The sequence below is a fragment of the Oryza sativa genome, chromosome 1 (genome assembly GCF_034140825.1).
Source record: "Oryza sativa Japonica Group chromosome 1, ASM3414082v1".
Classification (NCBI taxonomy): Eukaryota; Viridiplantae; Streptophyta; class Magnoliopsida; order Poales; family Poaceae; genus Oryza; species Oryza sativa.
The window spans coordinates 160,932-188,525 of record NC_089035.1 but is presented as its reverse complement, the minus strand read 5'-3'; the positions used below and the strand labels follow the sequence as shown (position 1 = coordinate 188,525).

Genomic DNA, 27,594 nt, shown 5'->3' with positions numbered 1-27,594 from the left:
GCATTACTTGTTACTACTGTCAGTTGCACGTTACTACAATCCCACCGCATTGTTACTGTAAGAGTGCAGTAATTGTGTTTTACTGCTTTTTTTTTGGATAGTGTTACTGCATAAACATGTGGTAACGTGTACCTACATTTGCAGTAACACTCCACTTTTGTGTTGTAACAAATATATTTAGCATGTGAGACATTAACCCATATATCCTCCACATGCAGTAACACTATAGCATCATTGTGAAAACGGTTTTAAAAATAATACATATCTTGTGAGATATTGCTTTTCAAATATTGGCATTTTGAACTTTAGCACTCCATATGCAGTAACAGAATATGTAATTTGCAGTAACATGGGTATATACATGCAGTAACATGGTTTTACCAAATGTATAAAATTGTTCAAAACACTCGTACATCAATCAGACCTCACTAAAAGCCACCTACAGACTTTACCTATAGCCCACCTATTCGATTTTCATCTCGTAAAACTGACATAGTAAAACTACGATTATCGTGCAGTAACATAACTACTTGGAAGTGGTAACATGCACCTATTATGTGGTAACACTTCTACTTTTGTGCAGTAACAAATATGGTTAGCATGTGAGACTTTAACCCAATAATTTTTTAGAAATGGCGCATTTTTTCTTACATTTTTTTCCTTGCATGTTTTTTTAAAAAATTTACCGACGATGGAAATAATATTTCTTGCACGTTTTTTTAATGGAAGATGGAAAACCTTTTTAGCATTTTTTTGCGCTTTTTTCTCACGTATTTTTTTGAACCGTTTTTATTTTTCTCGTGCATTTTCTTTTTTTAAATAGTTAGATTAGATTAGAGATAGAGAAGAGATATATACTGATTAGAAATCGAAATCTGTTTCGCCCTTTCCATTTTTTTCTCGCGTGCATTTTTTTACGAACCATTTTTTTCTCCACTTTCTTAGGGAGAATTTTTTTAGATGTTTTTTCAGATTTTTTCGCCTTTATAGGAATCAGACTTTATTTTTCCGTTTTTAAAGGAATCGGATCTGGCCTTTATTTTTCACCACTTTTTTTTTTGCCTTTTATAGGAATCGGATCTACGGTTTTTTTTCGCCACTTAAGGGAAACAAAATTTTATTGTTATTGTTTTTCTTTTTTTTTCTTTTTTCCCTTTCTTTTTTGTAGTTTTTCTTTTTCTTTTTATGCACCTTTATACCCTTGTTCTCTCCCTTTTATTATTTTTTCTTAAAAAAAGACCTCAAGTATCTTATTGCAAGATTATAGGGACTCAAATGTAAATATAAAAATTATAGGGACTTAGATAGAAAAGTACAAACCCAAAAATTAAAATCATATAAAAATAGAATGATCTTCAATCTGGCTCATCAATTTTTTTCACCAAGATGTATGGGATATCACGGTATAGATTGAAACTGAGAGGAATGTGCCTGGGATCTCGGACTCAAACTTTTTTTCGCTATTTATTTTGTTTTGATGGGAGTCGGACCTGAGAGGGAGTCGGACTTTTTTTTTTAACAGACGAAGGAAACATATCTTATTTTTTAAGTAAGTATATATATAAAAGATATGTTTCCTTCGTCTGTTTAAAAAAAAAAGTCCGACCCCCCCCCCCCCCCCCCCACACACACAGATCAACAGGTATTTGAGTTGAAGTTTTTTTGTGATTAATGAAGCATGCCAATTTCAAATAGAAGGGCAAAATGCAACTAAATCAGCTGGGGTCCCCAAGTTCAATCTACAGTCTGAGATTGGAGGAACCGAAAAAGGAAAACGTGGTCGGCAGGATTCGAACCTGCGCGGGCAGAGCCCACATGATTTCTAGTCATGCCCGATAACCACTCCGGCACGACCACTTGGTGAAATACGATGAACTCTTTATCTAATTAAGTAAAGTAGTAAGTACATTATTATTATTGTGATACTTGACCTAGTAGACTACTAGAAAACCCAAAAAAAGGGGATGTTAAGAGTGGGATTTGAACCCACGCCCTTTCGGACCAGAACCTTAATCTGGCGCCTTGGACCAACTCGGCCATCTCAACTTTCCTGGCCGCATATTTAGTACTAATTAATTGGTGAAAGAGGGACGGTTTAGGACGGGATTCGGTGCATATTCATGGTGCTAGTCGACCATCTCGATCTCTAGTGTTTTTTGTGGTCAAGACTTTTATGCCATGGTTTATTTTTCATCTTGAAATTAAGTATAGAAATCTATCTATCTATTATATTATTAAAGAAATAGAAAAAGAGCCTCCACGTTCGCCCTCATGGCCTAGAAATTCTCACATTAATCAGAGAAAAAGAAAAGGCAGAGTTCATATAGAAATACAATTTAGAAATAACTAAAATTCGGAATTAAAAAATAAGGAATATTAGAATAGGAGACTAGAGTCCATATAGAAATACAATTAGGAAATAACTGAAATTCGGAATTAAAAGTAAGGAGTATTAGAAGTAGAGTATAGAGTCCATATAGAGATACAATTAAGAAAAAAAATAGAAATTCGAAATTAAAAAATAAGGAATATTAGAAGTAGCGTATAGAGTCCATATATGAATTTAAAACTAACTAAAATTCGGAATAAACACAATAAATTTCCTTATACCTGATCGATCGGATACTACGCAACATCACGATCGACATGCTTCGATCAGCAGCCAAGTGTCCGTACGTTCTGTAACAGCAAGACCTAAAGCGCCAGAACCTTCTGCTAATGACTTTAGCTGATTAACGGATATATATTCCCATCATAATAAAAGGGCAAGAGCTAGCCTCCCACTGACAATATACAGCTAATAATAACTAGGAATCGCTGAACAGAGTATACTCAGAATAATTTATACATCAAGTATCTACGAATTGCCGCAGTTACAGTTGCAAGATAAAAAAATCAAAAAATGTCTAAGTCTGGATTACTTTTTAATTAGCTTACCTGATTTGTGGAAAAGTGCCTCCTCATTATTATCTTTACAAGTAATAATGCAATTATGAGGAACTGCAATTGCAAAGTTGATATAGCATAAATATACGAAAATGCTACACACACGACTGGATCGTCCGACTTTTGTCCGACTACGGAGTACGCAGCAACGTTAACGTGCGGAACGTCGATCTTCGTGGGCTGTAGGCGTGCAGAACCTACAAACTTGTTGGCCCTTCGCTTCGAAATGCTAAGTCTAATTTCAATCGACAGATTAAACAAGACATTAGCATGTTTATTTTTATGCAATGATTGGACAGTACAGTATACTTCGTGCTTTATGGTTTTTGATGTCACTGTACTTTTTTTTGTGTGTGTATATGCGCGAAAAACAGAATATTAAGATAGCAAGCTTTGGATTTAGCTTGACGAAATTCAGGCAGAAGCTGCGCGTAGCGACGTGCTCAGCCGTTCCAGTCGTACACACTGGTCGGACGGAGGAGTCGTACGTATAGCAGGGTTGATAAATATATCATTACCACGCTTGAAGCTAGCGTGTGCCATATGCTGCAAAACTCATCGGCGTACTCCAATAGTTTAGGTAGCACTATGTAGGAGTAGATCAATAAAAAAGAAGATATTGGATGCCCTTAATTTGTTTGATTGATCAATATAATGTCACTTAGCAGATACTACTAGTACTAGACTGTAGTGGTGTAGAAATACTATGAACTAGTTATGTGGGGTGGTGGGGGGCTTGATCCTGTACTTGTAGGCTTTGGCGAAGTAGATGAAGACGATGAGGTTGATGGTGCTGAGCACGGCGAGGAGCCAGTAGAAGTAGTCGAACTTGCCGACGTTGATGTTCTGCGCGAGCCAGGAGGGGCGTCCGGCGTCGATGTCGCCGGTGATGGAGTCGACGGCGGTGTTGATGGCGGTGGCTAAGAAGCAGCCAAGGCCGCCGGCGAGGGCGGCGTAGGCGGAGGCGAGGCTGCGCATGGCGTCGGGGGCCTCCTGGTAGAGGAACTCGAGGAGGGCGACGAGGCAGAAGACCTCGGCGAGACCGATGAGGCAGTACTGGATGAGGAGCCAGTAGGCGCTGAGGCCCGGCATGGGAGTGAGGAAGAGCGGGAGGAAGCCATGGCGGATGGCGTAGGCGCGGCGGTAGCGCTCGAAGAGGCCAGCCCAAGCGACGGAGAGGGTGGAGAGGAGGAGGCCGAGGCCGAGGCGCTGCAGCTGGGAGGCGCCGTGCGGGTGGCCGGTGAGGCGGCGGGCGAGCGGGGCGAAGGCCCTGTAGTAGAGGGCGAGGAGGAGGAGGATGGCGAGGCAGGGGAAGACGGGCATGCACGCCACGGGGAGGCCCCTGGTGTTGAGGGTGTACGCCTGCTGCACCGACAGCGTCAGGAACTCCGTCAGCACCACGCTCAGCATCACCGTGCACGCCGACACCGGCGCCAGCCGCACCAGGATCTTCACCTCCTCCACCTGGGTCACAGTGCAAAGACGCCATGGGTTATTGATTTCTTCTTGGCCCTCCACCCTCACCGCCGCCTTGTCCAGCCACCTCAGCTCCTCCGTGTGCTCGATCTTGCCGCTCCCGCGCACCGCCGACTTGGCCCCGCCCACCTCGTACAACAGTTCCGTGGTGTGCTTGATGTGACGCTTCCTGTAGGCCGCCACTAGCACCTGCGCCACCCTCGTCAGCGGGCTTCCCCCCGGCACGCGGTGGCGGTACAGCGGCGTCCCCATGAAGAAGAGCGCGTTGGATGCGGCCATGGCCAGCGCCAGCGCCCCGAACGCCGCCGCCCACCCGTGGTTCCTCTGCACGTACACCAGCAGCGTGAAGGCCGCGATGGCGCCCACGGTGACGGCCAGGTAGAAGAGGTTGAAGAAGCGGTCCAGCACCGGGCTCCGCTCCTCGAACTGGTCCGCCCCGAAGGAGGAGACGCAGGGGCGGATCCCGGCGGCGCCCAAGGCGGTGGTGTAGAGCGCGGCGTAGAGGTAGGCCATCTGCCAGGGGTGCGGCTGCTGGCACTTGCCCAGCAGCTTGGCGAAGCCGTCGCACTCGTCCTGGCCCGGGGCCTGGAGGGCGGGCATGGTGGCGCAGAGGGTGAGGGCCACGAGGCCCAGGAGATAGAGGGTGGTGAAGGCGGCGATGGTCCAGTAGCGCCCGAGGTAGGCGTCGGCGAGGAAGCCGCCGAGGAGGGAGGAGGCCTGGGAGATGCCGAGGAAGTTGTTCACGGCGTTGGCGGAGGCGGCGAAGGGGCGGTGCATGACGTTGAACATGAAGATGACCATGTTGAGGGACAGGCCGTAGTAGGCCATCCTCTCCGCCATCTCGTTCCCGAAGATGAAGACCGCCGCCACCCACCCGCCGGTGCGCGCCAGCTCCGCCGACCCCATCGGCGACCCCCGGATGTCCACAACACCAACACCACCATCATCATCGATATCTCCTTGGAAGTGGGAGGAGAGCTTGTTTCTCCTCATCTGCATCTGGGGACTAGTACTAGTCATCTCATTCTCATCTGCTGGAATTGGATGATGATCCATGTGATGTCTCCTCGATCAATATGGAAGAAGCAAGCGGCCGGCCGGATCGTCGACGGCGGCTCAAATCAACTGATCTGAATTGAATACTACTCCCTCCGTTCCATAATATAAGAGATTTTGAGTTTTTGCTTATAACATTTGACCACTCGTCTTATTCAAAAAATTTTAAAATTATTATTTATTTTATTTGTGACTTAATTTGTCATCTACGTACTTTAAGCACAACTTTTCGTTTTTTATATTTATAAAGAAAAATTTGAATAAGACGAGTGGTCAAACATTACAAAGTAAAAACTCAAAATTATATTATGAGACGTATGGAGTACAAGAAAATGATGTTGGGGCAGTGCGGAGCTGTCATTTTAGTTTGTTAATGGGGGTAGTCGTAGATAGTAGTACAGAAATACAGGTAGCATGCAGCAGCATCAATATTCAATGAGCGCGCCACAAGCAGAGGAGAGGAGATGAACCACCAACGCCCTTCCCTGCCCTGCCTGTACTCTACTGCTCCCTCCGTAACAAAAATAAGTGCAGCCATGATTTTCCGCGTCCAATTTTAATCGTTCATCTTATTTGAAAATTTTTTAAAAAAATTAAAAATATAAGTCATGAGTACAGTACTATTCATATTTTATTATCTCATAGTAACAAAAATGCTAATTATAAAAAAAATTCAAATAAGACGGATTATTAAAGTTGAGCGCGGAAACTCAAGACTGCACTTATTTTGAGACGGAGGTTGTACTACTTGTGCTACCTGCAATGCACAAATGCTGGGAACGACCAACCAACAAATGCTCTACTAAAACAACAGCTAAGCTGCAAAACAAAACAAAAATAAGTACTCCAATGTTTGACGCCATTGACTTTTTAGCACATGTTTGACCGTTCGTCTTATTCAAAAAATTTAAGTAATTATTAATTCTTTTCCTATCATTTGATTCATTGTTAAATATATTTTGATGTAGGCATATAATTTTACATATTTCACAAAAGTTTTTGAATAAGACGAACGGTCAAACATATGCTAAAAAATCAACGGTGTCAAACATTTTGAAACGGAGGGAGGGAGTACTACTTCGGCTGTCCCATAATATAATAATCTATGATCAAATATGATATTAGATGGTACAATGAATATGAATAAATTTTCTAATCAAAATCTTTGTAACATGTAAATATTCTATCTAATTATAGGTTGTTATAATATAAGACGGAGAGAGTAAGTAAGTTCCATCAATTAGTCGATGAATGAAATGGAACGGGGTTTGCAACACGGGAAAGGACATTAATAATGTAGGCTGTGTGTTTAGGTCGTGTGTCAAAAAAAAATTTTAAGTATACGGACACATATTTGAAATATTAAACGTAGACTAATAACAAAACAAATTACAGATTCCACCTGTAAACTGCGAAACAAATCTATTAAACCTAATTAATCTGTCATTAGCATATGTTTACTGTTACACCACATTGTTAAATCATGGCGTAATTAGGCTTCAAATATTTGATGTGATGGAAATGTTAAAAAGTTCGAAGAAAAAAAAAGTTTGAAACTGAACACGGCCACATTGGGATACTCCATTTGTACTGTAATCGGGAGATTAAGGTTGGTTCCGTTCATAGGACAGTCCGGGCAGGGCAAGGGCAGCAAAGCAATTTAATTTGGTCCTACGTACTAGTACTGCATACGGAGGATGCATGTCTATAGATCTTACATCAGTTATTGATTTGTCGGTAGCCAGCCGCCGATGGATGAATCGATTAATACTCGCTCGTGGACGGCGTTGACTTTTTAAAACATGTTTGACCGTTTGTCTTATTTAAAATTTTTTGTGAAATATGTAAAACTATATGTATATATAAAAATATATTTAACAATAAATCAAATGATAGGAAAAGAAATAATAATTACTTGATTTTTTTAATAAGACGAACGGTCAAATATTTTTAAAAAAATTAACGGCGTTAAACATTTTAGGAGGGAGGAAATAGGAGTATTAATAGAGGGAACATCTGCCGATCGATGTTTATGCATCATAGTGGTAGGTACGCACGGCATGACAAGAAGAAAGGCATGCGATGATGCACAACAAGTTGAAGGCAATACATGCATGTTGTGATGTTCAACAAGAAATTACTAGCTACACCTCTAGTTTTGCTAGCTAGTGGCGATTGATACGATGCACGTACTACACACACGTATATATATATATTAGCTGTAGTACTCCCTCCGTTTAATAATATAAGGGATTTTGAGTTTTTGTTTGTAACGTTTGACCATTCGTCTTATTTAATTTTTTTTTTACAAATATAAAAAACGAAAAGTTGTGCTTAAAATACTGTAGATGATAAAGGAAGTCACAAATAAAATAAATAATAATTTTAAAAAATTTTGAATAAGATAAGTGGTTAAATGTTATAAGCAAAAACTCAAAATACCTTATATTATGGGACGGAGGGAGTAGTAAGTACGGGCGATTATATTGAAGGAAGGATCTAAGATAATCCAGTGCGACATGCGTGCTTCAACCGAAGGGACATTTAACTCCATGCCAATTTTAAGATGTGACAATTAATTATTTATCACTCGCTGTTTATGACATGTGGATTCTCATATGTCTATGACATAGACATATGGATCCAGTAACAAATCATTTAGCCATCCGTAAGAATGGCAAATAATTAATTAATCCTCAACCGGACCTTCCGTCTTGAAATAATCCAGTACGAATTACTACTACTAACTTGCTAGCAGTATATTTTAAGATGGATATGTAGCTAGTACTACTAACTTGTACAGTAGGAGTATTGTATAATGCCTTCGTTTCGTTTCGTTTCATCCGGCCGGGTTGACTGATCAATTGATCGCCGTCGATCGATTTAATATTTAGGCCTTGTTCGGTTAGATAAGGATTCAATCTGGGTCATAAATGATAATTGTAGTAAAAAAATTATGATAGATAGAACAAGGGACCGAGATTTATTTCAGACCGGAAATTAATTTACTCATAATAGGAATAATAAGAGGTGTGGAACTAATCTAAATATTTTTGTTGTACCTAATATGAGTAAATTGGTTCCCGAGCCAAAATAAATCTCGATCTCTAGTTATACTTATTATAAATTTATTGTTATACCTATCATTTTCAGCCTGGAACGAATTCTTCGTAACCGAACAAGGCCTTAATTGGAATTGATGAATCATCCATCACTCCATGGCTCCATGCAACTAGCTAGGAGCTGCTGTTGTGGTGGTATACTCCTGCAACCAACACGTACTTGTACAAGTTGGTTGGTGTAGTGGAGGAGCCACTACCACTCGTAGTGCTAGTGCCTGCACCACCACTCAAAATGCCACCAAATGGACTCGATATGAATGAGTTGACCAATACACCTGTCTCTCTTTCTCTGACCTCGATTAAGAATTCTTGCTGTTTGCTTTCGCTTCTTGGCTGCTAAAAACTGTGATAATCCTCTCCTACCATATTTACTTCGATAACGAACCATCCCACTATTTTCTAGCCAGTAACAAATCAAAATATTACACATTGATTATAAATACTTATGTGTATAAATACATACATCAATATCAACTTACTTCAATACACAAATAACAAATATATTTAATAAATAAATATAAATATAATGATCATTTAAAAATAACCTTAAAAAAATTATATGATCATCATTTTGTAACGGAGAGAGTACTATGTGTGTGTGTCAATCCATCACATATATGGTTAATACATTCACGTACGACTGTTCTTTGATAGCTAGTAAAAAAAATAATTCACGACTGATACAGCTACCGGTCTCCTTAATTGCTGATGCTGCTGCTCTCTCCTAGTCCCTAGTACATTCCTCTTGTGAGGGAGGGAATAATTAATATTTTTTAGGCTTTGACTTATTTAGAGCAAGTATAGTGAAGCACAGTTAGCCGGCGAAATAACTGACCACGTCACCCAAATCTGAGGTGGAAGAGAGAGAAATCCTAATAGAGAATAGGACGAGCGATTGGTGAGACGCTCGCTTGAAGCAGCAGAACCGAGATAAAAAGCTTCTTCTCAGCCTGCTGCATGCGACTAAGCCAGCAGCTCCTTCTCTCCCATTTGCTACTAGTACATGCAAGCATTAACTCTTATAGCCAACCTCTACGCCAGTTCACTATCTGCAATGACCTTCTCAAATGCTTAAAGTGACATGGCCACCCTATTGCGCCAGCTGCCGACGAAACCATTAACCATGCTCTTATAAGTTAAACATTTTAAAAAATAATAATTAAATTTATAGGAAAACATCATTGTCGGAGCGAGAATCCTCACACTCCATCGATGGCTCGGGGCACCACGGGAGCAAAGTGGGAGTTGACGGACAAAGGTGACCCGAGGACAACAGTAGCCTTAAGACAAGCTTTCATTACCTCGGAACCCCTACGGCCGCTGCATATGGGCCATGGCCCCAAGGATAGCGCCAGGAGGTCTCTCTGAACGAATTTGCTTCGTTAAGGAGATTTGATATCCGGTCCTACGTGTACTCCCTTAGCCTGTCATTCTGCATTAATTGTCGGGTAATACAGTTTCTATGAACATATCACTGGCGATGTGGGGGATATGGCCGTGCATGCTTCGCCTTGCTTGCCCACGTCACCCCGGAGTAAAAGATGTGTGACGCGCATTTGCTCCGTATTCACCTGATGGACCCCTCTTTTTACCAACGTCGTGGGCTGATAGGTGGACCCTTCACATCCGGTCACCCTGCTTGGAGGGACAGCAATAAGACCAAGCATATCAACCCCTATGGGTTGGGGCCCTTTTTTTTATGCATGCATGGGACTACGGACTCCCCTTGACGTATAAAAGGAGCATCCGTGCCACATAGAAAGGGATCGGACTCAAGCAAAGTTAGTTTCTAGCCACATTACAATGAACAAGGGTTCATCCTCTCTCACTTAGACAATGAAGAAGAGTTCATCCTCTCTCACTTAGAACAACCCAATCATCTCCTTGTAAAGTTCATTATCCATAGCAATATCACATGAGTATGTGTATTATGTTTTCGAGCGGCATCTGTATAAACCACTTGTCTCCAACCCCACACGCAAACCGAGTACGAGCTCGGAACCTGCACACTAGCAGAATTCTCAAGGGAGGGTACTTTGCCTTCCCACTAGAAGAGCTTATTGCTTTGACAATAGCAATATTTTTAACAGAAAACAAACATACTATCAAAATGTATTTTATGCTACATTTAATAAAAATAATTTGATGTCATAGATAGTGTTTAGTTTTTCTATAAATTTGATCAAGCTAAAAAATTAACTAAGAAAAAATAAGTCAAATATGGAAGGGAGGGAGTATGACTAAGGAGGAGAAAGGGAATGAAATCAAATCCGATTAATGGTATGCCGGATAGGGCCTTCCCTGGCCCAATCCACAGCAGAATTCAGCATGGAGCCCAACCTCCCGTCCCCCATTCCCCTTCTCCATCTCATCTCACTCCCAACACTCTCTCTCCTCGCTGCCGCTGCCGCCGCCGCCGCCGCCGCCGCCGCACACACGCGCCGGAAATGAAGAAGATCTTTGGAGCCAAGAAGAGCAAGGACCCGCCCCCATCCATCCAGGACGCTACCGAACGAGTATTCTCCTCGTCTAGGCCATTTGCTCGCACGCCATCTCTCTTAGTTTGAACATTTCCTCTCTATGTGTATGTGATTGAAGATCAACAAGAGGGGGGAGAGCGTGGACGACAAGATCAAGAAGCTGGACGAAGAGCTCGGCCGTTACAAGGAGCAGATCAGGAAGACACGCCCTGGACCCTCCCAGGACGCCATTAAGGCCCGCGCCATCAGGCTTCTCAAGCACAAGCGCATGTACTCTACTCTACTCTTACTCACTATTCTACTACTAGTAGAGTATTTGCTACTACTCCACTATGCAACTCTGATGAATGTACGTTGCCTGTTTCAAGGTACGAAGAACAGCGCAACATGCTCTACAACCAGACCTATAATCTCGACCAAGTCGCTTTCGCTGCCGATGGCCTCAAAGACGCTCAGCAGACCGTACGTACTACTCCACATATATAGCCCGCCTTGTTTGTTCCTACTGTCTCCATGTCTATGAATTATTGCCGAACCATTCTTTTGTTTGTTAATTTATCGATTCCTCAGATGAATGCCATGAAGGCCGCCAATAAAGAGCTCAAGGGAATGATGAAGACAGTCAAGATTGAGGACATCGATGTATGCTTCTCTTTCTCTTTAGTTGCTACTTACTACAGCTACCTTACCAAGATATTCCTTCCTCATGTGCATTTCTTTATCAGGTGCTACCATTTGAGCTGTCCCCATCCTGTGTTTTGTATCATGCCCATTCCTTGAAAAAAACTTGCTGTCAAATCTTTTCTTTTTTATATATTGAAAGGGAAAAACCTGCTTATAGATTTTTCATAACCATGCAAACAGACCAATTGTTCTCTCAAGGACAATTGCTCCAGTGCAGATATTTTATTGGGCATTGCATTCCTAGTTTCAGACGCTATCCTTCATTACATTTCAAGCTAATCTGCAGGATTTGCCTATTGTTTAGATCATCAACACATTTTACACCAGTATATCCATTGATTTACAAGAAAACCATACAAAAACCACAATTGTCAATCTTTTTTAAGTGCGGTTATCAACCGCCCTTGAAATTGCTTGTTGGACTATCTTGAGTATTATCATCTTTTTTCGCGTAAAACGAATGCCCTGATCCACCTGTAGAATATGCAAGATGAAATGACTGACCTGATGGATGTGAGCAACGAAATACAAGAATCCCTTGGTAGAAGCTACAACATCCCTGACGATGTTGATGAGGAAGAACTAATGGGAGGTATGGACGCTGTACCATCAGTTGGCCAATTGGAAAATGATGGTTGGCAATTTACTTGGCATTATTGTCATTCATAGGCATCTGGAAGTAATAACATAGATTCATGCCATAAATTGCCTAGCTTGTTGCCATGCCTTCATTCTTCCTGGGACCATTGCAGGGCTGGAGATAATAATCTATCTACTGTCGTTGTTTCTTGAACATTGCAGAACTGGATGCTTTGGAGGCTGATATGGAGTTTGAGTCAAGTGCAGTCCCATCGTATCTTCAACCAGACAAGGAATCCGATTTCGATGCAGAGCTTAATTTGCCAGCTGCACCTACCGCTCCTGCAGCAGTCCCAGTAAGCAGGCAGCAGGTTAGTTTATATTATTGTTATTTTTATTCAGATGCTTGCTTTGTCATGATGATTCGAGAACTATCTAGTCCCATGTATGTACTAGAGGAATGAATGATGAATTTTCCTTTCCTTTTTTCTTAAGAAGTTGTTATTCATGAGTTAGCAGTGTCTGTTGTTCACTATCCCAAGTTCAAATATTCTTGCATAGACTAGGTGCATTGTTGATCAACAGCTAAAACAACCATGTTTTGTATGAACCAATTAGATTGGTCCGTAGTTTACCTGTTTTAAGCTTGTACTGAATGTTGCCTGGTGCTATCTGGTGCAGGTGGATGAGCTAGGATTGCCAGCAGTCCCTCGAGCATCAATCCGCAGTTAGAACAGTAATTCATGTACCTTTGCTTGTGATTGGCATTGACGTGAGAACCCATTGCTATGCAATTGCAGTTGAACAATTAATCTGTGTATGTGTTTCTCTTCATGAGTCGCCTTGATTTGTTAAACCGAGCTTGCAGTCTTATATCTTCCACTCTGCCTTTTAGAAAAGGGGATTTCGAGTTGTGATGGGTTGAGGTTGATTAGATGCATCATATGATGCTTTGTCGGTGGTGGTGGTTCTTTCAATTTGGAATACTGTCCTAGTGTCATTGGAAGCGTGCTTGGTTGCAAGTACAACATCAATAGGTTGCCTGCTTCTGCTTGCTTGCCACCTAAAAATTGTACAAAGTATTCTTTCTAGTGGATTGTGCAAAGAAAAGAGAAGGTGAACAGGGAGGGAAGAAGAAAATATCTCGGAGGTAGGTTGTTTTCTTACTGCAACATCAACTGCATGCTGTCCTTTTTTGGCTGTGCCTGTTTTGCAATTTTGTAAGAATTGAGGTAAGATAAGTATGAAGAGATAGGGTAGAAATATCTTTACAAGAGTACAAAGATGCGGGGCATTGGGGGTGGGGCCCTGTAGCGAGCAAGCCAAATGGGAGAACACCACATATCAGCTGAATCTTATCCATAGAAAAGAGGGAATTGAAGGGGCAGGAAGGATATCCCGGCCTTGTGGCACACTTGACTGGAGATGTATAAAGAGAGGAGGATGTGAAGAAAGAAGATATCTACCACCAAGCTAATTAAGCAAAAGAAGAAGAAGAAGAAAGAAGAAGAAGAAGATGCAGACCGCTGCTAGCAGTGTCGTTGGATTGTCGGCCGTGTTGCCCGCTGCTGTGAAGGGGCGCAGCCTGCAGATTCAGGCTCCTCGCCGTGTTGCGTTGCGCGTTCGTGCGGCGGCGGCGGCGGTGGCAGTGGAGGCTGCGGAGGTGGACTACAGCTCTAACATCTCGTAAGTACTACAATTGTCTGTCTATACATGATGCATCTATCGATTGATCCTAGCCTAGGCACCAATTATGTTTGTACCAAACTCACCATTGCATTGTGCACTGCAATGCAACTCATCATACCATTACTAGTAGTATATAGTACAGTATATGCCATGAAGTGAAATTGACTACTGCGCGCAGGGTGTTTCCGATGGAGGCGTGCGACCTCATCGGCGGCGAGGCGTGCAACGTGCAGATGTACCCAGAGGCCAAGCTCTCATCATCGGCTGCTGTTGCTGTTTCTCGTGCGGCGGCGGAGGAAGTCGACAGGGACTACCTATCCTACGACGAGCCCACCACGTAATTAATTAAGCTCTACTACTATACTACCCAACTGATGAAATCTAGTGTAACTAACTGGAACTGAAATCGGAAAACACAAAATTGCACGCAGGGTGTTCCCCGAGGAGGCGTGCGACGATCTGGGCGGAGAGTTCTGCAAGGCCACCTGATCCCATTCCCATCCATGGAGAATTGGAGTCTTCTATCATCCTTCCTCCTCTGCTCCACTACCTTAATTCCATGTAGCTACAGATTTATATGTTAATCATCATGTAATGGTACATATCTCCTTGTTAATAAGGCACGCTAGTCTAGCTCCTCAAAATGATTTACAATAATATAATATTTACATACATATAATACACTTACTCCATCGAACAATACCTCTGTTATCTCATGGTTACTTCCCATGATCCCATCATCAACACCAACATTCATCACACTTTGCTGCGTTAGAGCAGGTACAATGGCAGGCTATAAGCCAGCTACAAACATATTTTACGAAGATAAATCAAGAGAGAGAAGAGCAACGGGCTACAGATTTGTAGCCAGCTGTAGCACGGACTCCAAGACGCAGTGTGTCTATGACAGGTGGGACTAGATATTAATAGTGTAGTATGTAACTATTGTATGAATGGGCTATTAGATTGACTATAGATGAATTGGAGCTAGTAGTTGGCTATACTATTGAACTTGCTCTTATATAGCAACAGGTACAGTATATGAATTAATTATCTCACAACTATTGGAAAGTTGGCGCCAGAAAACTGAGGGAGCACTGAAACAAATTTGTTGTGCGGAAACATTTATATTAAAAAAAACATATATTATGGACATATGTGATTACCTATAGATCAGCTCTAATCTGCGCCGGCCTCTCCGTCGTACTTGGGACCTGCCAATCCAGATACCTGTCAATGTTATCAAAACTACCTCCAGGGCAGACAACAGTGTCCAGAGAAGGCTATTCACCTAGACCAGGAGCAAATACATCATCCGGATACTTCCTCCGGTTATTCACCTAAAGCATTTCCCCTCGCTTGTTGTCATGGAGGCAATATGACAATATGAGTCATGGACGCTTTGCCAAACTTACCTGGAATCAATCAGCAACGGGCCGGAGCACAATATATGTCGATACCTGCTGCATAGTGCATACACTAGTGAGTACTATATGACAAAGAAATTGAAGTGTGACGCCAACACTATAACTCGTGACATTATATAGGCTGGAGATAAATATTTATGCATGTCTTTCCGAACGCAATAACTATATTCACGAATTTTTGTGTGTAACAATCCCAAAGCTAATATCCTTGAAATTTTGGGCAAGAGAACAATATTCATGCATTTTATTTTCCAAAATTTGAATACTCATCAATTTCCCCCAAGGCAAGAACTCACGAAAGTTATAGACCGAAGGAAAAAAAAAACTCCTACGTCTAATATTCACGATTTTTGTGAATGCTAATAGTGCTAAAATTTTAGGCTGTAGAACATTATTCATGCATTTTGTTTTCAAAAGGTTAATATTCATAAATGTTGGCCAAAGGTTATAACTCACAAAATTATAGGGCGAAGGCTAAAAATCACGAAATGTTTGGTCCTAAGGTTAGCATTCATGAATTCTATGAAGAATGGTTTCAAGGCAATACTCTTCAAATTTGGGTCGGAGAAAATTATTCATGATTTTTTTTCAGAAGTTTGATATTCAACAATTTTTTCGAAGGCTATAACTCACAAAATTATAGGCCGAAGGCTAAAATCACAAAATTATAAGATATAAGGTTAATATTCATAAATTTTATGTGCGTCGATCCCAGTGCAAATACTCATGAAATATTGGAGTGAAAAAAATATTTATGCATTTTCCCCAAAAGATCATGAAATAATAGGCCAAAGGCTAAAAAATATCGAATTTTCTTCATCCTAAGGTTAGCATTCACGAATTTTATGTAGAAATGTTTCAAGGCTAATACTATTGAAATTTTCGGTCGGAGAAATGTTTTAAAATCATGAAATTTTTGTCCTAATGTGTACATTTGTGAATTTTATCCGCAATGACGCCAATGCTGGTTGTTGTGAAATATGGCATGGAGAACAATATTCAAGGGTTTTTTTCTCAAAGGTTCATAGCAAGGAAAGTTTGGCAGAAGCCCGAAGGATATATATCATGAAATTATAGGTTGAAGGGCAAAACATATATTTTTTTATCGTAATATTAATATTGAATTATTTTGTTCTGAATGGGCCCAAGGCAAATATTCGTGAATTTTTGGGATAGAGATAAATATTCATTTATTTTTCTAAAACTTAATACTCATGAATTTCGGCCAAAGCCTAAAAAATATGTTATCTGATTTGTTGGGTCGGAAAAAACTATTTATTCCCCCCCCAAAAAAAATCCTTTAATTTTCACGGATTTTGTTGCTAGAGAAAAATATTCATGCATTTTTCTCAGATCATTAATACCAAGCCGGAAGCTAAAAAAATGACTTTTAAATCCAGAGGTTAATGTTCATGAATTTTGTTCCAAATAAGCCCAACTCAGATACTCTTGAAATTTTGGACCATAGTTCATGCATATTTTCCAATGGTTAATACTTAGGAGTTTTAGTTGAAGGATATAACTCACGAAATCATTGGATGAACGATAAAAAATCATAAAACATTTGGTCCTAAGTATATTACTCATGGATTTTATGCTCAACGATCGACGAAAAGTATTCATGCATTTTTCCCAAAGGTTATTACTCATATATTTGTTGAAGGTTATAAATCACAAAATTTTCCCCTAATTTTTATTGTGTGCAGCAACCACAATGATAATACTAATGTATTTTTGGGCCAGAGAGAAATACTGATAATATGTCAGAGAGAAAGGTTAATGCTCATCAATTTTTGCCGAAGGCTATAACTCCCGAAATAATATGTCAGGCTAAAAACCATGAAAGTTTTGATCCTAACTTTAACATTCACATTTTTCTCTCTCCAAGTGGGCCAATGAAAATGCGCGTGAAATTTTGCGATGGGATAAATATTCATGTTTTTTTCCAAAGGTTAATACTCATGGATTTTGCTCGAAGGCTATAAGTCATGAAATTATAGATCGAACGATGAAAATCATGAAATGTTTGGTCCTAACAATAATATTCATGAATTTTGTGTCGAACGATCCCAATAGTTGTACTGATAAAATTTTGGATTGAGAAAAAAATATTCATGCATTTATTTTCCAAAAGGTTAATAATACTCACATATTTTTCTTCGAAGGCTATAACTCACAAAATTATTGGATGACCGCTAAAAATCACAAACCTTTTGCTCAAAAGGTTAATGTTCACGAATTTTGTGTGCAGTGACTACAATGCTAATACCATGAAAATTTTGGTTGGAAAAAAAATTGATTCATCCCCCCTCCCCCCCAAGGATAATACCCATCAGTCTTAGCTAAAGGCTATAACTACCGAAATTATATACTGGAGGCTATAACCTCCGGTATTTATCTCCAGCCCAAAATTTCATGAGTATTTGCCTTGGGTCAGTTCGGGATAAATGTTAGTATTCATGAATTTTTTTGTTTCGATTGGGCCCAAGGCAAATACTCAAGAAATTTTTGGCCGGGAATAAATATCCGTGCCATATATTCTCCCAAGGCTATAACTCATAAAACTATATGCCGATGGATAAAAATCTTGATTTTTTTGTCATGACGTTCATATTAATGAAACTTTTTTGAACTGACCCAAGGCAAATACTCATGAAATTTTGCGCTGGAGATAAATATGCGTATGGTTTCCCCAAAAGGTTAATACTCTTTAATTTGAGTAGAAGGCTATAACTCACAAAGTTATAGTGCAAAGGCTAGAAATCATGAAAATTTTACTCCTTAGTGCGACGACCCTAATGATAATACTTGTGAAATTTTGGAACAGAGAGCAATATTCATGCGTTTCTTTTTTCCCAAAAGGTTAATACTCGTCAATTTTTGCTAAATTCTATAATTCACGAAATTATAGGCCGACTAAAATTCATGGAATTTTTTTTATAATAAGGTTAATATTCAAGAAATGGGCCTGAGATAAATATCAAGAAATTTTGGGTCATAAATAAATATTCATGTATTTTTTTTCAAAGGTTTATACTAATAAATTTTGCTTGAGGGATATAACTCATGAAATTATAAGGTGAAGGATAAAAAAATCATAAAATTTGATGTTGTAGCGTTAATATTATTTTCCATAGGCCTAAAATAATTCCGTGTTTTTTAAAAGGTTAATATTAAAATTTTCACGAGCATTAAAAATATGATCGATGATTTTTATAATTCATGAGCTATAACTCATGAAATAATACGCAGGGGGCTAAAAATCATGTATTTCTTTGCCCTAAGGTTATTATTCATGAATTTTGTTTCGTATGGGCCCAAGGCAAATAGTCGTAAAATTTTGGGTGAGAAATAAATAACCACACATGTTTTTTTTCCAAAGTTTATTACTTATAAATTTTGGCCAAAGGCTATAACTCACGAAATTACAGGCTAAAGAATAAAAATCATGAGTTTTTTTCCATAACGTTAATATTCATGAATTTTGTGCATGGCGATTCCAATTTTAATGCTCACCAAATTTTGTGCATGAGAAAAATATTCATGTTTTTTATAAAAGTTATGAATTCTGTTTTCCTAATGTTAATATTCATGAATTTCTTGTGCAATGATCCCAATACTAGTACTCACAAAATGTTGGGCAGGAGAACACTATTAGGCTGTGTTCAATGTATTAGCTAAAATAAATTTGGAAAATGGATTAATATAATTTTTTAAAGTAACTTTCATATATAAATTTTTTTTGTAAAAAATACACTGTTTAGCAGTTTGAAAAGCGTGCGCGCGGAAAACGAGAGATGTGGGTTAGAGAAGTGGAGATAAGAACTCAGCTTTAATGTTTTTTTTTCAAATGGTCAATACTCATCAATTTTCGTCGAAGGCTATAATAGCTCATGAAATTATACCGAAGATAAAAACCACAAAATTGGTTAACCTTAAGGTTCATATTCACAAATTTAATATGTAACGATCCTAATACTAATATTTATTAAACTTTAGACGCTGATCCTGAAGCCAAATGTGGATCCACGAGGATAGCCACCAACAAAAGCTTCCGGTAACGCTGCCAACTGTGAACCATACCAGAACAGTAACAAAAATACGGAGTTATAAATTTTGTTGCATCGCTTGACCAGATGACCATCCTCTCCTTTTCGGTTCCTGTCAGATCCATTGATCATGTTATGAAACAACAGGGTGATCTCATCCATATAAAAGGATGGATCGCAACCGAAGGCAACCGCGCCTTCCCTAGGCGCTCCTTGGCAACGGACGTGATGGTTCCCAACCATCGCGTCTCCGGTTGCCACCCCTTCCCTATCTATATATTATACCGCATCGATCAATAAAGATACCGCTCATTCATTCCCTACATTCTTGTGTGCAATTCTCTCTCGCTCAATCCCTCTCGCTCAATCAATCTTATTCACTTTCAACATGTTATCAGCACTTTCGCTCTCGCGAAGGAGATCGCGAAGTGAAAGAAGAAACTACATCGCTTTTGATCTCAAGGAAAAGCGAAAGAATCAACAGGAAAGGTACGAGATGTCTACCTTCAGTTACTTATCGACGCCGTTCTTGGCCGATCGACGCCGTTCTTGGTATTCCTCGCCATGACCGAGCCCGCCATCTGCACCACCTCCTCCATCGTACAACGAGGAGTCGCCACCACTGCCACCATCACCATGCCAGGCGCGGGCCTAGGGTTAGTGGCCGCCGCCACAACCCTCGGCGCCGCATCACCATTGCTGCTACTCCAACCCCGCCATCACCCGCGCCACGACGTCGCCGACGCCACGCCAACGCCGCTCCCCCACTCCCGTGGCACCGGAGTCCGGCCGGAACGAAACCATGGCAGCGCGCACGGGGGAGCCGGCCTACTTCAACCCATCGTCGTCTCGCCGTCATGCCGGTGAAGCCACTGCTCGCCGTCCCGGCCTCCGCTCCACATGGCTCGCCGTTCCCCATGGCTCCCGCACGCTCTCAAATGGCGGGATGGGGAACGGTGTAAGGGCTCGACCGGTCTCCGACTCCGATGAGGAGTTGGGGCCGTCGGCCTAACTCTAGCCGGCAAACCGCCGGCCGACATGGGGGATGCGGCGGCGGCGGACGGTGGATGGCGGCGGCGGGCGGTAGAGACGGCGGTGGATGCAGGCGGTGGTGGGCGGCGGCGGAAATGGAGGCAGCGGTGGCGGCGTTTCAGGGGGAGAAGGTGGCGGCGGAAATGGGATCGGCGGTGGATGAGAAAGGCGGCGGTGGAAACGGCGGCCAAAGTGGTGGAGGAGGAGGCGGCGAAATGGCGGCGGCGGCAGAAGAGGTGGAGGACGCGCGGCCAATCGGTGGCGGCGGCGGCGCACACCGCGAGGGGAACGGTTAGGGTTCTAACCGTAACACCCCCTCGCCCCCTGCGCCCTTTTCCCCTCGGGCCGATGGGCCGGCCGCACAATAGCGGTGGTGGGCCGAATCCTATTGATTTCGGCCCACCACCCATTTACCCTTTATTTTTTTTAGTTTTTATTTTCTAATTTAGCAGCATTTTCTTATTAGTCCCTATATCTTTGATAATTTAGTACAAGCAGTTCAGTTGTACAAATTACTATGTACTGGTCCTGTAAACCACTGATGTTATATGTTACTTAGCATAGGTGTTTATTTAAATACCCTGCTTCACTAAATTTATTTGTTGTCTTAATAACATACCTTTTGCATACTATTTCAAGACACACTCTACTTTCTCGCTTCATTAATTTACAAAATTCTATAAATTTTGTATTTTGATTTAGCAAATTCTCTCAACTATGTACAACATGATTAATGGAGGATTTAATGCATGTTCGACTACAAACTTTGACTCGGAAATTAATCACATGTAGATGGAGTCCTATACTTTGGTCATATCGACCATAACTTTGGCAGCGAGTAACCCGCCCATCTCACAGAGGTCTACATCTCACAATGATTACCCACATGTGTTATTTTCCGAGAATATGTTTTGAAAAATGAGATTATTTGAAATTTGGTTGAGCACAAGGTAGTGGAGTCCTAAACATTGGCTGCGGTATATTCACCAGAATATATTTGCCTGGAGACCGTGTTTTAGGCAGCAAGTATAACTTGCCCACTATTAAGAGATCTACTCCACTGTTTAATTACTTGGAGATTATCCACATTGTGCCATCTAATTTCGATCTCTAACTCAAATTGTCAGGTCTATAGCCTACATCTTTTCGAAACATTACAAAATATGAAGTCTTACATTACGCATTGAGATTACAACCACAATATCATGTTTTTATTAATTTACCTCTGTAATTAATAATGATAATCATGATTATAGGGACATGGCAACTATAGAGTTCGACGAACTCGCCCTCGATGGGAGTAACTACCCAATTTGGGCTTCCGATATCAAAATATTTTTTTCTTTCTTCTTGCGGGATTTCAAATGCAATTGAGGAACCCAATGATTGGGATCCACCAGTTGAGAACAGAAAGCTATATATTGCCTTTTTTCCTTCTGAGGCTCTACATCTATAAAGATCTCAAACATGAGTACATGTTGGAGACGATCCCTCTCAACCAATGGAAAGCTCTAATAGAGCGTTATGATCAGCAAAAGGAACACATTTGGCATGAGGCTAATTATGGCTGGATTCATTTACGCCTACAGGATTTTAAACTGTGGCAGAATACAATCATGCTGTTCACAACATTTGCTCCAAGTTGATATTTTGCGATAAGAGCCAACGAAAGCAGAAAGATAGAGAAAACTCTATCAACTATGTTTCCGGAGGACAAGATACTAAACCAACAGTATCGCACTTAAAGGATTCAAGGGAAATTCCTCGAATAACCCTAAGAATCTGACTGGAAAACGCAACATAACAACAAGGTGCAAATCCAATGGTCGATAGAAAGGAAAAGAGAAGGGTAAGGCACCACAACCTCGTTGCAATAGCAACAGGCATTGCAACAGGTGTGGATCTGACTATCATGTCACTAAAGATTGCCACATCCCAAAAACATCTTGTTCTCCTGTATCAGAAATCCCTAAAGGCGAAAAAGTCTTCTGAGGAACTAAGATTTGAAGCTCACTTCATCTTACAAAAGAAAGACCGGATGTTGAAAGTTCTCACTAGGCTCCTATTGAACCAGAGAACAACCTCGCTCTTCTCCCAGAGGATACCGCTGCATTTTCTGCAATGGATGACATGCTCATCGAATACTGCTCAACGGACCCACTTGGAGATTTACTGTAATCTCAGTGCGTCCCACTTAGAGATAAAGCTGCTTTAATCTCAGTGTGTTTGAGACAGTATATTGATATCCTATAGTTTGTTAAAACAATAATGGTTGTAATAAGTCGATGAGTACAAACTCCCTTATATTATAAGGTTATAAGACTTGCTAGTCATTAGAGTATGTACTATTAACATTTGTAAACGTCATACTATGTATCTGATGTTTTAATTATTTTATGTATGTATATATATTGGATAAAGAATTCTTAATCAAGCAATTCTTCTTTCATTATAGATGTCTAAGGATATCACTCCGATTGGAGAGGAATTATGTCTTGTGGACAGTGGTACCACAAACTCTATACTTAGGGAGATCAAATACTTTCAAACTCTCAAAAAGAGAGAAGGCAAAGTTTTGACTATCACTGGGCGCGATACTGTGATAGTTGGCTCAGGATGAGCAATTATTACACTCCCAATGGGTACACAAATTACAATCAAGGATGCTTTATTGTATCTTGATTCAACCCGTACCCTACTAAGTTATAGAGATATCCGTCAAAATGGGTTTCACATTGAAACCCATATGGATAATCGAGAAGAATTTCTTCTCTTAACCAAACAAAACAGATATGGCAAATGCATTTGCGAGAAAATTCCATCTCTCACATCGGGATTGTACTATACATACATTAAGCCCATTGCACATGTTACGTACAAAGTAATTTTTCAAAATGTTGATGCATTCCACACTTGGCATGATCGACTTGGGCACCCTAGTATCGGGATGATGAGAAAAATTATTGGCAACTCTATTGGTCATCATTTGATCACTGACAAATTTCCCAAATCCTCCGATTTCGTATGCACTGCATGTGCTACTGGGAAACTGATTTTGAGACCATCTTATCTCAAAATTAGAGCCGAACCACTTAAATTCCTTGAACGCATTCAAGGAGATATCTATGGCCCTATTGTGCCAAGATCTGGACCGTTTAGGTACTTTATGGTTCTGATTGATGCATCTACTAGATGGTCTCATGTGTGTCTTCTATCGACACGAAACCATGCCTTTGCCAAATTAATGTCTCAAATTATAAGGCTGAAGGCAAATTACCCTGAACATAGGATTCAATCAATCCGTATGGACAATGCTGCCGAATTTACATCCCATGCTTTCGATGATTATTGTATGGCATTGGGAATTCAGGTTCAACACTTTGTTCCATATGTCCACACACAAAATGGTTTGGCTGAATCATTGATAAAAAGAATTAAGCTTATTACTCGACCATTATTGATGAATTGCAAATTACCTTCGTCGTGTTGGGGTCATGCAGTTCTGCACGCTGCTGACCTTGTCCAACTACGACCAACTGCATATCATGAAACTTCCCCAATGCAGTTAGTACGTGGAAATCTTCCAAATATTTCCCATTTGCGTAAGTTCGGTTGTGTTGTATACATACCGATCTCACCACCACAGCGTACTGCTATGGGCCCACACAGGAAAGTGGGGATCTATGTGGGATTCAAATCTCCGTCGATCATAAAGTATTTAGAACCCTTAACATGTGATCTATTTACTGCCTGGTTCGCTGACTCTATCTTTGATGAGTAACATTTCCCGGCATTAGGGGGAGACTTCAAGTACCAGAAAGAATGCCAGGAAATTGATTGGGATGCCCAAGGTGTTCCAGCCTCAGACCCACGTACTACTGAAACTGAACTTCAAGTTCAGAAAATTATACATTTGCAAAGACTTGCAAATAATCTGCCAGATGCATTTACCAATTATAAAGGTGTGACTAAATCTTTCATTCCCGCTCAGAATGCGCCAGAAAGAGTGGAGGTACCAAATAAAACCACTCAACTTCCACTCACTAAAAAGAGAGGAAGAAGTATGGCCACTCAGCGAGAAACAATTGCTAATAAACAAAGAAAGACGGTAAATGCAAACCAACCTTTAGTTGGTACACACCAAATTGACACTATATATCAAGCAGATCGTGATAGTCTGCAACCTAGCTCGGTGGTGCACAATGCTGAGACTAGGAATTCGGAAGACCATAGACACATTGTTTTGGGAGATCACGATGAGTCTATAAGGGTTGATGAAATTGCCATCAACTACTCTGAAACTGGAGAATCTTTTGATAGAAGAGCTACAATTGTCGACATTAATTTTTCTGAACAAATTGCTGATTGCCTCCAAGTTGATCCAGAACCTAGGTCTATAAAAGAGTGCCAAAAGCGCTCTGATTGGAACAAATGGAAGGACACAATTGACGCAGAATTAGCCTCGCTTTACAAAAGAGATGTATTCTCGGCTGTAATGCCTACTCCTCGTGGTATCTTTCCTGTGGGATACAAATGGGTTTTCGTCCGGAAACGGAACGAAAACAACGAGGTGGTGAGATATAAAGCAAGGCTTGTAGCACAAGGTTTTACGCAAAAACCTGGCGTTGATTTCAACGAAACTTACTCTCCAGTTATGAGTGGTATAACTTTCCGATATTTAATATCATTGGCAGTACAAAATCGTCTATTTATGCAGTTGATGGACGTAGTGACAGCATATCTTTATGGGTCACTTGATTATGATATTTACATGAAGGTTCTTGACGGAATCGACATCCCGAATCAGAAGGTAAATCGTAACATGTATTGTGTTAAGTTGCAGAAGTCACTTTATGGCTTAAAACAATCGGGCAGGATGTGGTACAACCGATTAAGTGAATTCCTTTCGCTAAAGGGATACACTAAAAATGATGATTGCCCGTGCGTCTTTATCAAAAAGTCCCCCACAGGATTTTGTATTATCTCGGTATATGTCGATGATCTCAACATCATTGGCAATACACAAGATATTAATGAAGCACGTCATCATTTAAAGACGGAATTTGAGATGAAGGATTTGGGTCAAACCAAATTTTGCTTAGGTCTACAACTTGAGCATTTACCTTCAGGAATCCTTGTGCACCAAAGTGCATATATCCAGAAAATTTTGGAGAAATTTAATATGGACAAGTCATATCCTTCCAAAACCCCTATGGTGGTTCGATCTCTAGATGTGGAGAAAGATCCATTTAGACCAAAGGAAGATGGTGAGGATGTACTTGGACCTGATTTTCCATATCTTAGTGCTATTGGCGCACTTATGTACCTTGCAAATAGTACGAGGCCAGATATTGCTTTCTCGGTAAATATATTAGCAAGATACAGCGCTGCTCCTACCAACGCCATTGGACTGGAGTTAAGAATGTCTTTCGATATCTTAATAGCACAAGAGATCTTGGACTTTTCTTTAAAAAGAACCAGGATTCGACTTTAATTGGGTATACTGATGCTGGCTATCTATCTGATCCCCATAATGCTAGATCACAAACAGGATTCGTATTTTACAAGGTGGAACTGCTATTTCATGGAAGTCTTCTAAACAGACTTTGGTAGCCACTTCCACAAATCATTCTGAAATAATTGCATTATATGAGGCATCATGTGAATGTGTATGGCTTCGCAGAATGGTTAACCACATATTAACATCTTGTGGTATTGGTTCATTGGAATCACCTACCATTATCTATGAAGATAATGCCGCTTGTGTTGTTCAGATGGAAACTGGTTATATTAAGAGCAACATCACTAAGCATATTGCTCCTAAATTATTTTATCCTCATGAGCTTCAGTAACATGGAGAGATAAACATCTTGCAAACTAAGTCATGTGATAATCTTGCTGATTTATTCACAAAATCTCTACCATACTCCACATTCTTTAAATGTGTCGAAAGAATTGGTATGAGACGACCCAAAAATTTGCAGGATTCAAGGGAAGCATCTTCCTCTGGAAAATAACTTATTTTCGTAGTATTATACTCTTTTTCCTTTGTATGAGTTTTACCCTTTAGGTTTTCTCATTCAAAGTTTTTAACGAGGTAATATCAACATAAGTTATATGTCTTATCATTTGGTTTTTCCCCACTGGAGTTTTTACTAAATGATAACTGTAGACATTATACTATTTTGGATCATACTATGAGCTTTACTCATAGATATAAAATAGTCAATAATATATATCATGGTTCTCTCCTTATTTTTTCCACTGGGTTTTCGAGGAGTTTTACGTTATGTATTTAACTATACTTATTTCTAAGATTATCTTTACAGATATCTAAAACAGTGAAAGAGCAATGATCAAAGCTGGATTCGATCAAGGGGGAGTGTTATGAAACAACAGGATGATCTCATCCATATAAAAGGATGGATCGCAACCGAAGGCAACCGCGCCTTCCCTAGGCGCTCCTTGGCAACGGCCCAACCATCGCGTCTCCGGTTGCCACCCCTTCCCTACCACCCCTTCCCTATCTATATATTGTACCGCATTGATCAATAAAGATACTGCTCATTCATTCCCTACATTCCTTTGTGCAATTCTCTCTCGCTCAATCCCTCTCGCTCAATCAATCTTATTCACTTTCAACAGATCAGACCAAGCTAATAGAGTATACTACCTCCGTTTTTTAATAGATGAGCTAATAGAGTATACTACCTCCGTTTTTTAATTGATGACGCCGTTGACTTTTTCTCACATGTTTGATCATTCGTCTTATTCAAAAAATTTACGTAATTATAATTTATTTTGTTATGAGTTATTTTATCACTCATAGTACTTTAAGTGTGATTTATATCTTATACATTTGCATAAAATTTTTAAATAAGACGAATGGTCAAACATGTGAGAAAAAGTCAACGGTGTCGTCTATTAAAAAACGGAGGGAGTATGTTAGTGTAAGTAACATCTCCCGGGCTAGTCCATGAGTATACTGTAGGAAGCTGAACATCTCCCGCTCCCGCATTACAAGGTGTGGATTCCAACAACAGCTCGTCCGGAT

General features: G+C 40.5%; 3 protein-coding genes, 2 long non-coding RNA genes and 2 other non-coding genes across 8 annotated transcripts; 2 read left to right on the top strand and 5 right to left on the bottom strand.

Moving 5' to 3' along the window:
* Positions 1–1,775: 1,775 nt before the first annotated feature.
* On the bottom strand, positions 1,776–1,857 carry TRNAS-AGA (transfer RNA serine (anticodon AGA)). Its single transcript has one exon. It is a non-coding gene; the product is annotated as a tRNA-Ser (tRNA).
* Positions 1,858–1,965: 108 nt separating this feature from the next.
* On the bottom strand, positions 1,966–2,046 carry TRNAL-AAG (transfer RNA leucine (anticodon AAG)). The gene has a single exon. It is a non-coding gene; the product is annotated as a tRNA-Leu (tRNA).
* A 1,524-nt stretch (positions 2,047–3,570) lies between these two features.
* LOC4326444 (protein NRT1/ PTR FAMILY 6.1) lies at positions 3,571–5,513 on the bottom strand. Its single transcript, XM_015772731.3, has one exon. The coding sequence runs from the start codon at positions 5,476–5,478 to the stop codon at positions 3,658–3,660; it is 1,821 nt and encodes a 606-aa protein (XP_015628217.1). The 5' UTR covers positions 5,479–5,513; the 3' UTR covers positions 3,571–3,657.
* A 5,439-nt stretch (positions 5,514–10,952) lies between these two features.
* Positions 10,953–13,199, top strand: LOC9266052 (vacuolar protein sorting-associated protein 60.1). Its single transcript, XM_015761781.3, has 7 exons — positions 10,953–11,116; positions 11,199–11,350; positions 11,449–11,542; positions 11,651–11,722; positions 12,245–12,356; positions 12,566–12,714; positions 13,025–13,199. The coding sequence occupies exons 1-7, from the start codon at positions 11,048–11,050 to the stop codon at positions 13,073–13,075; spliced, it is 699 nt and encodes a 232-aa protein (XP_015617267.2). The 5' UTR covers positions 10,953–11,047; the 3' UTR covers positions 13,076–13,199.
* Positions 11,923–13,630, bottom strand: LOC107279520 (uncharacterized). Its single transcript, XR_001541469.2, has 3 exons — positions 13,511–13,630; positions 12,979–13,406; positions 11,923–12,685 (listed from the first exon to the last, which is right to left on the bottom strand). It is a non-coding gene; the product is annotated as an uncharacterized lncRNA (long non-coding RNA).
* A 174-nt stretch (positions 13,631–13,804) lies between these two features.
* LOC4326442 (light-regulated protein, chloroplastic-like) lies at positions 13,805–15,197 on the top strand. The gene is made up of 3 exons (NM_001397954.1): positions 13,805–14,029; positions 14,211–14,369; positions 14,464–15,197. Exons 1-3 carry the CDS (start codon positions 13,860–13,862, stop codon positions 14,519–14,521), a joined length of 387 nt encoding a protein of 128 aa, NP_001384883.1. The 5' UTR covers positions 13,805–13,859; the 3' UTR covers positions 14,522–15,197.
* Positions 14,483–20,846, bottom strand: LOC112936174 (uncharacterized). 2 transcript variants are annotated; one of them, XR_010741626.1, is made up of 3 exons: positions 20,013–20,846; positions 15,324–15,495; positions 14,483–15,246 (listed from the first exon to the last, which is right to left on the bottom strand). It is a non-coding gene; the product is annotated as an uncharacterized lncRNA (long non-coding RNA). The 2 variants fall into 2 exon arrangements; XR_010741625.1 differs by having other exon boundaries at positions 15,324–15,492.
* Between the last annotated feature and the right edge of the window lie 6,748 nt (positions 20,847–27,594).

Bases quoted from the DNA above. Each gene is read 5' to 3' on its own strand.
- LOC4326444 (XM_015772731.3), bottom strand. From the start codon at position 5,478: ATGGATCATCATCCAATTCCAGCAGATGAGAATGAGATGACTAGTACT.
- LOC9266052 (XM_015761781.3), top strand. From the start codon at position 11,048: ATGAAGAAGATCTTTGGAGCCAAGAAGAGCAAGGACCCGCCCCCATCC. The intron at 11,351-11,448 runs GTACTCTACTCT...GCCTGTTTCAAG, and splicing joins CTTCTCAAGCACAAGCGCAT to GTACGAAGAACAGCGCAACA. The intron at 12,357-12,565 runs GTATGGACGCTG...TGAACATTGCAG, and splicing joins TGAGGAAGAACTAATGGGAG to AACTGGATGCTTTGGAGGCT.
- LOC4326442 (NM_001397954.1), top strand. From the start codon at position 13,860: ATGCAGACCGCTGCTAGCAGTGTCGTTGGATTGTCGGCCGTGTTGCCC. The intron at 14,030-14,210 runs GTAAGTACTACA...TACTGCGCGCAG, and splicing joins GACTACAGCTCTAACATCTC to GGTGTTTCCGATGGAGGCGT. The intron at 14,370-14,463 runs GTAATTAATTAA...AATTGCACGCAG, and splicing joins TCCTACGACGAGCCCACCAC to GGTGTTCCCCGAGGAGGCGT.